At 34.7% G+C, this 12,502-nt stretch overlaps 1 protein-coding gene across 5 annotated transcripts in view; it reads right to left on the bottom strand.

Annotated features, from left to right (window-relative positions):
* The window catches only part of LOC137651745 (transcription factor SPT20 homolog), a 589,276-nt gene that overhangs the window by 130,875 nt on the left and 445,899 nt on the right, over positions 1-12,502 (bottom strand). For all 5 annotated transcript variants that reach the window (XM_068384967.1, XM_068384977.1, XM_068384972.1 and 2 more), the window contains 2 exons: positions 10,198-10,307; positions 1,113-1,266 (listed from right to left, as the gene is read on the bottom strand). In XM_068384967.1, the coding sequence (XP_068241068.1) occupies positions 1,113-1,266; positions 10,198-10,307 (264 nt within the window). The remainder of the gene's footprint in view (positions 1-1,112; positions 1,267-10,197; positions 10,308-12,502) is intronic.

Below are 12,502 nucleotides of genomic sequence, written 5' to 3'. Positions count from 1 at the left end.
TTTGAAACATCGAAAAAATAATTAAACTTGCGCATTTAATTGCAAGGAGGCAAAACGATCATCCAAGAGCATTACAATAGAGTTTGTCCATCATATGTTTATAAGAAATTATAGCATTTGTAACCAAACACAAACACAGTGGTTAGGCATGAACTGATAAAGATTTGACATTATAATGCAAAACTTTTACATACATTTTGACAATCAAAAATTATAATACACAAGGTTAGGCTAAATGATCAATATTAGCTTTATAATTATAAACACACTCTTCATTGGCCCAGTGTTTATCTAATTTTGGACTTAAAAGCATTAAAGGGAAAAACAACAAATTCTGGAAGCCGATTATTCAATGGAAATGTATGCCCACTCATGTTCTGCCTTCGTAAGTTTAAAAAGCATCTGAATTGCATGTGCCATCAATTAGATAGAGTTTCTGCTTGTAAAAACGCTTATCATCACTCGACAATTGTTTGATAAAGTCCATCACTCGACAATTGTTTGACAAAGTCGCTCTCATTATCCATATTCGCTGTAGCAGCCGCCATGTTTTCGCTTTGTATGTCCTCCAGCATGGCCGCCGGCGATTCCCAGTGACGTCATTGAAAGGACTCTATATACCAACTTGGAAATCATTGACGGAGTGTTTACTTGTGGCTGTAAGTAAGCAATCTCCCCTATATAATAAAGAGCATATATATATGTGTATATATATATATATATATATATATATATATATATATATATATATATATATATATATATATATATATACTGTATATATATATATATATATATATATATATATATATATATATATATATATATATATACACACACACACATATATATATATATATATATATATATATATATATATATATATATATATCTTTCAAGTCATACTCAGCTCTCCCTTGGATAGGGGGAGAGCAAGTAGTCATACTGTGTTGAAAATTGGTGGGCGTGCATGCGCGTGTGCATATCTATCTAAATATATAATCGTAATTTTAATAAGTCGCATAAACTAGTACTGTATATAATATTGACATCTATAATAATGACATATATCAAAAGAAACTTTTAGATTGAAGAGAAATGTTTTACTTTACCTGGTAGATTAAGACTTGCAATGTTTATATTGGGAGGAGGACCACCGCTGCCACTGTCACTACGCAGAACAGCTGCAGCAGCTGAACTGCCAACGCTTGCTTGACTCGAAGGAACTGCTGAGGCAGGCCCTACTTTGACTATCCCTCCTTCTGACTGAAAAAAATAAAAGAAAATAAACATTCAAATCTGTCTCACAAAATATAAACAATATTGTTTAGCATTAAGAGGCCCACCAACACCTTAAGACCCCATTGTGATGTATGTAAACACTGAGCTTAAGGGCAAAATTACTTTCTTCTCATTTTCCCTAGATACTATTCAACTTATGGTGTACCTAATAAAAGCCTCTACCTTTATTCAATAAAAAAACAAAAACCATGCAATTCCAAATTATTCAATTCCAATTAAAGCTTTTAAGTAAAAAATATGAAAACTCACTGGCATCTGAATTGTAACATAAAGTATACTATAAAGTAAAACTTTCCGACGAATTGCATACACCCATCTCCAGCCTATATCCCTTCACTTCTTTAAAATTCAGTTTTCAGAGAATTGAAAAGCTAAAACATACTGCATATTCTGTAACAACTTTAAGAACAAAATAGGCAGAGATATGATTTTTTCACAGATAGGACTTCTCCTAAAAATATATTTCCTGATAATTTTATAATGATCAGTTAGAAAATAGGATTTGCCTCATCTTCATTTCTGAATTGAACATAATGGCTCCTATATCTTTATAAGTTAAAAACAAATTACATGAAAATATCAAATAAAGGCTAAAATAAGTCAGGAACAATTATAGAACTCTATAACCTGAAAACAATAAATGATGCTACTCAATAATAAAATTTTTCTGTTATATATGTATGTAAATACGTCAATAATTTGAATATGATCATGTATCTACACACACACACACACACACACACATATATATATATATATATATATATATATATATATATATATATACTGTATATATATGTACATATAAACAAAAAGTAATATATGAAATAACTTTGCCAATAGAAATAATGAAACACCTGAGCTGGTCCCAACAGTAAAAGTCTAAGAAGTAAAGAAAGCATAAAAAAACCCAAGAAAAGAGGAAAAGAAAAATGAAAAGATGGTCTAACTATTGATTTAGAGATATATGGAGGAAATTTCATAGTAGTAAAACTCACTGAACTTTACACAAAATATTTGCAGGACTGCTCTATACCTAGAGCTTGGAAAAACTTGACTAATATATTAATTCACAAGGGACACAACAAACCTGAAAAATTACCACCCAATCAGCTTACTCACATATATAATATATCAAATAGGATGACAGCTAGACTTTAATCAACCAAGAGATCAGGCAGGTTTAGAAGTGGTTATTCAACAACTGGCCATATCTATGTAATCAACCAGCTAATGGAAAAATCAACTAAGTATTACAAACCATTATATATAGCGTTTATAGATTTTTTATTCGGTTAAAAGTCCAGCAGTAATGACAGCTCTTCCAAAGCAAGGAATTGATTATTCTTATGTTAGAGCACTAGAAAATATCTATATACGTAGTGCAATCCTAAAACTACATAAAAATAGTGAAAAAAATATGATTAAGAAAAGAATCAAGACAGGGAGATCCAATCTCTCCTAAATTATTCACAGCATGCCTAGAAGTTTTTAAGAATTTAAATTGTGAAAATTTAGGAATTAACATTAATGGGGAATACCATAACAACTTGAAATTTACAGATGACATAGTTCTATTGAGTGAAACATAGGAAGAATTGCAAATGATGATAGAAGATTAGATTTGAACTCAAAAAACAGAAATGCAGGACTATAAATGAATTAGTAAAACTAAGATGTCTGATAAAAATTTAGAGACAACAAATAATGGTTATGGATGAACCTCTATATATTGTCAATGAACACAGTGTGCATACTTAAGACAGACAATAAGTGTTTCCCATGGACATGAGACTGAAATTAAAAAGATAAGCATGGGAAGGAGAGCTTTTGGTTAAAAAAAAAAATGAATTTGGATAGCTTGCATTCAAATGCCTTGGTTAATGTAAAGATACTTGAGGCGTCAATCGGCTCTTTATGGAGAGCTTGCTCAAGGCTTTACATTTCTGGGGGTTTCTGCTCACTGTCTGACCCCTTTCCATTCCAGCCTGTGGATACGGCAGTAGCAGAACCTTCCGGTTATCTGGCTGAAGAAAAAGCTTCACTGGGGCCTTTGCCACCGTTACTGAGTTTTCCAGGAATGGTGGCAGTAGGGAGAGTCGGCAAACACTACTTCTACAATGGATATTAAGGAGGGGGACCTTGTGGAAAATCCTTGGCAATCCTATGAAGAATATGCCTTTTGGCCTGAGTCCTTGAATCACGATTGACGTTTAAAGATCCACCCCTTGAGGATGCCCTTAGCTAATCCTGAAAGAGGCTATCCAACACCAAATAAGTCTGTCCTAAATAGTTTGGCAGAGAAAGTCTCAGAGTCTCCTAAGCTTTAGAGGATAAAACCAAAGCTAATGCAGAGGCAATGCTACTTCACTACCAGCGAAAAGAAGCAAACTTTTTTTGGGTCCTTCTCAAAACATAAAAGCCTCTGTAAGGCTAAACTATGAGGTTTATAGTAGTTAATAGAGAGAGAGTGTGTGTGTTACAAGGCTAGATAGAGAGAAATTCATAAAGGATAGGTAATAGGTTAAAGTGTGTTATAACAGTATTTTGGCATCCCCAGTGGGATATGTTTCTCTATTGCTATGCGTACGTAATTACTTTGGTTGAGCTATGATAAACAGGGAAGTTATATTTTTCTTCAACAGGAATGGTACTGAAACTGGGTGAATTTTATAGCTAGTTCTTGAGTGTTGTGTGTAAAATTATTTAAATGTGGCAAAAATAGGGCAAATATACCTGAAACGAGGGAACATGCCAAACAATTTGCGGGGTAAGCAAGTTGGCGAGAAACCATTAACATGTTGCATAAATCAGACATCCTTTGCATAGCAGACTATCTAAGCATGAGTTTTACTTCCCAACATAACAAAGAGACGATTACGAAAAAGATAATTAAGCATTTAGATCCAGAGGCAAAGATGAATGATGAAGGTGAATCCAATAAATCAGAAATTGAAGTGTGGAAGTTAAAGTTAGAATAAATGAAAATTGAATGTGCTGAACATGAGAGAGAGAGAGAGAGAGAGAGAGAGAGAGAGAGAGAGAGAGAGAGAGAGAGAGAGAGAGAGAGAGAGAGCGTGCTGAACATGAGAAAGAGTGTTTGGAATGTAAAAAGGATTGAGCTGAACGTGAGAGGATACGTGTTCTAGAATTTGAGGCAAGTGAAAGGATACGTGTTCTGGAGTCCAAGGAAAATGAAAGGGTGCGAAAACATGAGCTTGAAATAGCTAAGTTGAAGATTAGTAATAAGAACAAAAATGAAGATATTTTTGATCTGGCTAAGTAAGTAAAGCTAGTTCCCAATTTTGACGAGAGTGATGTTACAAATTTTTTCATTACTTTGAATTATGGCCTGAAAAAAAATATTTATTTTTAGTTCAGTCAGTACTAGAAGGAAAAGTGGCAAAAGTTTGGGCCATACAACCTTTGGCAGATAGTGAAGATCATTACAAGGTTAAAAATCTGATACTTAAAGCTCATGAATTAGTCCCAGAGGCCTAGAGAATAAACTTTAGGAATTATAGGACAAAGCTTGGACAAACATTTGTAGATTTTTCTCTAGAGATACTGAGAGGTTATTTAACAACTGGTTAACTGGTTTCAATCTGTTAATATTCCAGAGTTTAACTCCTTGAAACAACTAATTCTAGTAGAAAAGTTTAAGAACGCATTAACTAAATGTGAGTGATGGTTCTTCCATAAGCGAGTGTCTCAAGATAAATACTTTTGTGTTCATTTTGTATTCATTATTTTACCTTAAGTATTTAGGTACTTTAAATCTCTCAAATACAACACAAGTCTGCTAGTCTAGGAGGTATGGTTGTCCACACATGTATGCCCGACTTGCTAAATTACATTTTATTTTCATTTTTTGTTTTGTATGCCAGATGTTTAGAGTTAGGATTATCTTTGTCCCCTGGAGTTGCAAGATTTCGCCTTGTATTCTAAATAAGTGTATTGCTTAAAACTCACAAGTCACAAGTGTTTCAAGCTTGTCCTAAATTAGAGTTGGCACCTCAAGACCACTGGCCTACGCACTGAGATGCGCTTTTTTGGGGGAGGGAAGGCAGATGCGAGTGACATGAACTCGACCTCATAAAGTTACAGGCCACGGTACTAAGCGGAACTGCCAAGCCAGGGTCAATAGGGCCCCGACCTCGTGCTCCTACTCTCGCCCACTAGCCTGTCCCCTTCCACAATAGCGGACCCAGATTCCACAAAGGAAGAGGACAAGCAGATACCTTGTGTTAGTGAGAAAGCAGCTAGTTCCACAGAAACCTCTGTTCCAGTCTGGGGGCGAGTTGGAAGGGGCCATTGACTCCGCTAAACAAGTGCTGTAGGCCTAGAGAAGCAAAACTGAACACCGCTACTCTTAGGACACGGGCGCCCACGTTAGACAAAATCTTGGGAGTTCAATTACAGTAATGGCCATTCCCCCTTTAGATAAGCTTCTATTTGTCTCATATGTTAAGTAGGTAACTGGCATTACACCTTTTGGGCTGCGAGCATGGAAATTAATGTACTTTTACTTTTTGGTCTGTTGGTAATTGCTCGAGGTCACTGACCACATGTTGGGACCTCACAGCAGCCTACCGCACAAATTGTTTATCAGAAAATTTTTATTTTATTTATTCCGTTTGAGGGTTAATCCCACGAGTTAATTCCGTTTAATATTTTCAATAATTTGTGTTGTAAACTCTGATTCTCTTTTCCCTTATTAATTTTGCCATGCGAATAAATCATAATAGAGTTACTGATTCTCTTTTCACTTATTAATTTTGCCATGCGAATAAATCATAATTGAGTTACCGATTCTCTTTTCACTTATTAATTTTGCTATGTGAATAAATCATTATTGAGTTACTACAATTCTCTTTTTTGCTGTAATAAATTATTTGGAATCGATTACAAACTTTGGTATCTTTAACCCCATTATATGAATTTTACCAATTTATACTATAGGACGGGTCAGAAGCACCCGAGATGTTGGGAGTAACCTACTGTAGATATAGGTAACTTGGTATCAGCGAGTGTACGCTCTTTAACTTGGTGCTTTGAAGGTGAAGATCCCCATTTAACTTTACTTTATACTTTTATACTCCACTGCTCCCATTTTTGTAATTGTCTCTAATTACTTAACATAAGATTCCTGCCCAGCATCTCACTGGGGTCACTGAGACGGAGCCGAAACAGAGCCTAAGAGTGAAGATGACTATAGACCTGACAAAGCTAGAGTAGGCCATTAAATTACTTTTATTTTCACGTGTGGAGTTCTCTGGCCTCTGTACAGAGTAAAATATCCCCTTTTTGTATTTAAGAGTGACGGTTAGGGAACTGCGTCAGTAAAGTTATTAGCAGGGTGTTTGTGCCCCTAGTGTAAGTGCTCCTTATCCTCCCCTGTTGATCTTTGAGTAACTGACGAAAGGAGACTTTCATGGACTAACTAAGTTCCCACTCAAAACACTTAATAAAAATCATTCTCCTCATTATTATACCTCTCCATCCAATGATAAAAAGCCATTCTAAAACCTTTAAAACTAGAGGGTTACTAGAATTAAACATTCTAAAGCTTGAAAGACACTCCTTACATCACTAAAAATAGTAAAATTACCCTCCTCCTCCAATGCTATTTTCTCAATAGCAGTTAGTATGCCATACAGTTCGGCAGTAAGTATGGAAGGCTGTTAGAGGAAGTGCACCTCTACAATTAAAACCATTACTATGTACTCCAAATCCAACACCAGCATCAGATTTGGAGCCATCAGTATATATAAAAGTCGATCCCCTATGTTCTGCAACGTGTTCCATAAAAGGGATTTTGACAAAGGAAAAATCTATTTCTGGGAAGAGAACTGTGACGCCCGGTGAAAGAAGTCCTTCTTTACACTTTTCTAATATAAATCTTCCAAATATACTAGAGAAAGATAAAAGCATGGAATGCAGAGGTTACTACCCTCGCGCGATCACCTTGTGGATATCGTGTATACAACAGGGGCGTGTGAAAACCACTATTCACAGGCTGTCTTCCATTTAGATAATCCCTTCATCAAAGGGGAGGGCCGTGACAGGCCCTAGAGAAAACAGTTGGACTACCCCACTGACACCTACCACGCGCGCCCTCCAGGTCATCCTTCTGTTTTGGACTTGCCCGCAAAGTCGTAATTTGTTGTGATCGGTGTTTTTTGCAGGTGATTGTCGTTAATTCAACATGACTGACGCTGCTACTTCACCTTTACCAATTCGCCCCAGAAAAAGAGACCTGGATTCTAAATCTGTCATATTCTTCTTAACACCAATAAAGTATTTACAAAAAGATACCTCTGATAGTTACTTACCTTGGACATGAGATAGGTCAAGATATTCTGGCCAGTAAGAGCTAAGGTTTATGCATTAAATAATTTCCCTATGCCACGTAACAAAAAGGAGGTTATGCAATTCCTCGGTTTAGCAAGTTTTTATCGAAGGTTTGTAGCTAATTTTTCCGCGGTTATTTCTCCATTAAGCAATTTACTTGAGAAAAATGTAAAGTTTGTATTGGATGAAAATTGCTCTAAAGCTTTTGAAAGAGTTAAGTTTGTACTAATGTCGAATCCTATCTTAATATCACCCCATTTTAGTGAGCCTTTTATTCTTGCAGCTGATGCTTCAGAGAACAATATAGGAGTTTTAATGCAAAGAAAAAGAGATTTTTGCCATCCTGTAGTATATTTAAAAAAAAAAGTTGAATATACATCAGAGAAATCATTCAGTTATAGAGAAAGAATGTCTAGCTCTCGGCATTTTGAAGTATATTTAACTGGGGGCACTGCTGCTACAGAAGTTTTTCCAGATTATAATCCAATAAAGTTCATTAGTAAATTTAATAAGAATTTAAGGTTGACAAGATGGAGTATGCTATTGCAAGATCACAATATTGAAATAAAGAAGAGAAAAGGAAAGGATAATATAGTATCAGACATGTTACTTCGTCTAGGTCACATATAGATATTTACTTCATTCATGTATGGTCGTAGTCTCAGGAGATGATGCGTTCTATAGATTTATTGTTTTATATATTTAATCTATAAACTTTTGGGGGAGGGTGTCATGAACCCATAAATATGATAATTACTTAAATAGCCTAGTTCGTAATTCTTTTATTATTCTAATGGTTGTTTCCTATTTTGAGGTTTTGGCTCTCGGAGTTTGGCTTAGCCAAAAGAGAACTGTTTCCAGCACATTACTGGTCATAGGGTGATGACGGTTGGATGGAAGCAACTGGTGCTGGAATTCTTTTATGAATTCTGGGTATTCCGACTGCAGAGGAACTTCCCTTGTTGATAGTGGACTGTATCAGTGCTGGTGACTGTCGAGTTTTAGATTGTGTTTTTACCCCATCAGTGACTCAAGGTTTGCCTTTGATCGGCAAGGTAGCTATATTAGCAGTGAAAGGGGTTATTTTGCTTGGTTTTTGTTTTGCTGTATATATCCCATCAAATCAACTAACAGTTTCAAGTTTTCGTTCACTTTCATATAATCATTATTAGTTTTTAATTGAAATCATCAAAAAGTGTTTTAGTGTATTTTTACCCTGTTTTTCACTGTAAGACCAAGTTATTGTTTATCAAGTCTTTTAAATTTATTTCATGAGAGAAAGAACCATATGTTATTGTGAGTATATAGAAAAAATCAATTTAGCTCGAGTGTACTTAGAATGATACTGTGCCACTTTATAGAGCCAAATGGGTCACAACACTCACCCAGAACCCTAACACTTTGATTCCTTCTTCTGTATACTATATTGTAGGGATTTTTCAGCTCAAATCATGACATATTCAATGAGTGGCAAGAGGTCTTCTTCCACTGGACAATATCAGTCACTGTGAAATGCATGAATGATCCATAACTAGAGACAACGTTCCAATGTAGTACTATTTGGCCAGTCAAAGGACCCAATAATTCTCTGGTGCTAGTTTCTCAATGGATGGCTGGTTTCTTGGCTAACCCACTACCACAAAGCATCCTAACCCCTCCAAAAAGGGGTTTTGACAAAAGAAAATACAATTTTGGGGGGATGCATTTAGAGCAATGATCTGCCGGTAATTTTAGCCTTGCTGGAAGTGTTTTGAACGTTAAATATGCATTTAAAGCAATGATCTGGCTGTAATTTGGTTCCCAAGACCCTCCCACCTCCACACACTTGTTAAGGGGAAGTTGGTAATACGAGTCTTATCCCAAGTATGAAAGATGGTGGCTGGACACAAACTAACATCAAAGTGGTATTGTCTCCAGTATTAAAATTGGTTCTTGATGTTCAGGTGTCATTGGTTGACAGACAACTTTCAGCATTGGTGGTGCTCTGATAGGTTTAATAGAGCCAGAAAATGTGGGTCTCCCTTACACTATCTGAGTCTGCACTGTGCACGCTGATACAATCACCCAGGAGATGGGAAGACAATAATTCTTTGGTATTTTATGTTATATTGGATTTCTTGTTCTAGATCTTTAACAGGAAAATCTTTTGGGGACCATGCAGCACATGCACTGAAATAGGGTTTTCCTTCGTCGAAACATCTTTCTTTACAATATTTTGGCTCAAAATAACGACCTCCTGAATTGCATTTTATACTTTAAAAAAACTTGGTTACAAATAAAACAGTTCATTTTGTCCGATGGTAAACTCGATGCAAAAGTTACATCAATGGTCAAACATTTTGACATGTGCTGGATTTATGATCTTATATTTTGACATTCATGAACTATCTTTAAATTGGATATTTTTTTTTTATTCATTAATCTATTAAAAACATTATAAACTAAATATTCATATTGTAATTGAAAAATATACAAATTCCTTCCCAGTTCTAATAAAATTCTAAAATAAACCATATTACTAGAACCTTAATTTCAACCTACCTTATTAGCAGCAACTGCGGCAGCCACATTATTTGAGGACTGTGCTGAAAGACGTTCGAGTAAGGATGGACCTGATCTTTGAGGAGCTGGGTTATCGGCTGAAGGTGTTCCTGTGGAATTTAGATAGTGTTTGTCAGAATATCTTGACAATTTAGGGAAAAAATAATCTACTATATTCCTTGTAAATTATTACTTTATTTTTTCAATAAAAAAAATTAGCTTTGCAAATATAGCAAAGCTCACATGAACTACCAAAAACTTATTTTTCAAATGGGTTAATCAAATGTTTTCTTTCTATTAAAAGTAACATCCATATATTCAGCAAAATTGGAGTGAAGTTACAACTTGTTTTCTCACACTAACTCAGAAATGACTCCATATAGCACTTGATGTGCTTAGTAAGAAAAAATCTTATTAATGCCCTATGATGCTAATACCATGGAATCTACCTTCATTTCCATCCATAGATTTGAAAAATTTCTCAGCTAATCCAATGACACCTCATTTTCTATGAGCATCATGGTTATAGCCAGTAGAAGCAACTTCCTAATCCTTGTGAGATGACAAACACCAATGGCCGTGTATTTGCAAACATTTGGAGGTCCACAACAAATATCATATAATGTTGGTGCAATCTCCATGGATCATATCAGCAAAAAAGACATTTTTGGTGTATACAGCAAAAACATTATTCAATCTATTAATTGGCGAATCAATTTTCCTTCTCCCACCACCACAAGTGTAAATACTGTAGAGAAATTCCTGATAGTGATTCTGGTGGTTTTAAAGAAAAATGAGCAAGAACTGACTGGTGATCCAGATACTTGACCACAAGGAATTAGTGATAAGCCTCATCCAGATAAAAACTGAAGATGAGGACTATATTTCAGAAGCTGAAAGTGAAGTGATGACAGTAACATTTCCAAATTTCCCAGTAAGGTCATTTACAAGAAACAACCTAATAGTCAGTTTCAGATGGCAAAGACATGTACACTGATCTTACTGGTCAAGTGACTTTCGGAGTCATTCATCAAGCTGTGAACAGATAGGGATGCCTTCGCATGGAAATAGTGGAGCATCCTTTTTTTTCAGCTTAGGGTGGTTGGATAGACAAGTGAAGGTTTTGTTCCAACTGAATATGACTTTATGGGTAAAATAGGAATAAGTTGCAATTCTAGTCTATCACTTGAGGCCAAATATATGACCTTTACACCTGATTAATTAAGGAAGTAATGAAAATAATGGTAAAAGAAATTAATTATTACAGACACCAGCACACTATTGAAAACGCATGAAATGAAATCTACTCTCTTATATTTCATGTAAACGCATTGCTTCTCTTATTTATTTTTCCACCTTCATTAAATAAATTTTGTATCATACTGTAATTACAAATTTAAGATTCAGATATAATGAATAACATATAGGAAATAATAAATCTATGTACTAAGAGGGTACTCTGGAAACTTGAAGGTAATGCTCATTCTAAATCATAAAGCAGACTCAATACCTAAGTCTGAATGACACTAAAAATTCAAGCTACAGAAGAGCAAGCAGAACTTAAATATGGATGGCAAGTACTCATACAGTAAGTAATATCCCTCTGGTGATCCCGCCTGTGAAACTATCACTATCAGGCTTATCACATTTGGCCAAAGGATAAAAAGACAAATTTTTTCTGCACTTTGTTATGATCAAACTATAACAGATATCAACTTCTGGCTTATTGCATTATGTTGAGGTAAAATTAAGATTTTCATGATAGCAGAATATGTTTGCAATGCTTGAAATTATATAATGGAGTGAAGAAAGCATGAAAGTTATACAAAATTATGTAAAGTTTATATATTGTACATATTCATAAAAAGTATAATAATTATGTAAAGGGATTTTATTTTAGATGAAAATTGTATATAAATAGCTGATATGCCCCAATGTAAGTTTGACTGATGAACTGTGATTTATTACAAAAATCTAATTTTTTTTTTTACTGTGTACAATGTCGTAATGTGTCAACCTACTTGCATTTATTTTAGGCAGCATAACTAAGGAATGAAGAGAGAAAGAAACAAAATTTAATTAAAAAGTGAAATATAATTCCTATATAACATAAATAAAAGGTATATATATATTGTTAAAAAATTAGCAATTGTAAAGCAATTACGGACAATAGTTATTTCATTAAAATTTATGATAAAGGTTTACAATGGAAAACTTTCCATTGTTTTACAATTTACCATATACCATGAGAAAATACAGAGTTCCTTTAGAAATGGTATATAAAATGATAAATATAATTATTTGC

The sequence above is a fragment of the Palaemon carinicauda genome, chromosome 1 (genome assembly GCF_036898095.1).
Source record: "Palaemon carinicauda isolate YSFRI2023 chromosome 1, ASM3689809v2, whole genome shotgun sequence".
NCBI classification, from domain to species: domain Eukaryota; kingdom Metazoa; phylum Arthropoda; class Malacostraca; order Decapoda; family Palaemonidae; genus Palaemon; species Palaemon carinicauda.
The sequence above is the reverse complement of the archived record's forward strand: the minus strand, read 5'-3'. Positions and strand labels throughout refer to the sequence as shown.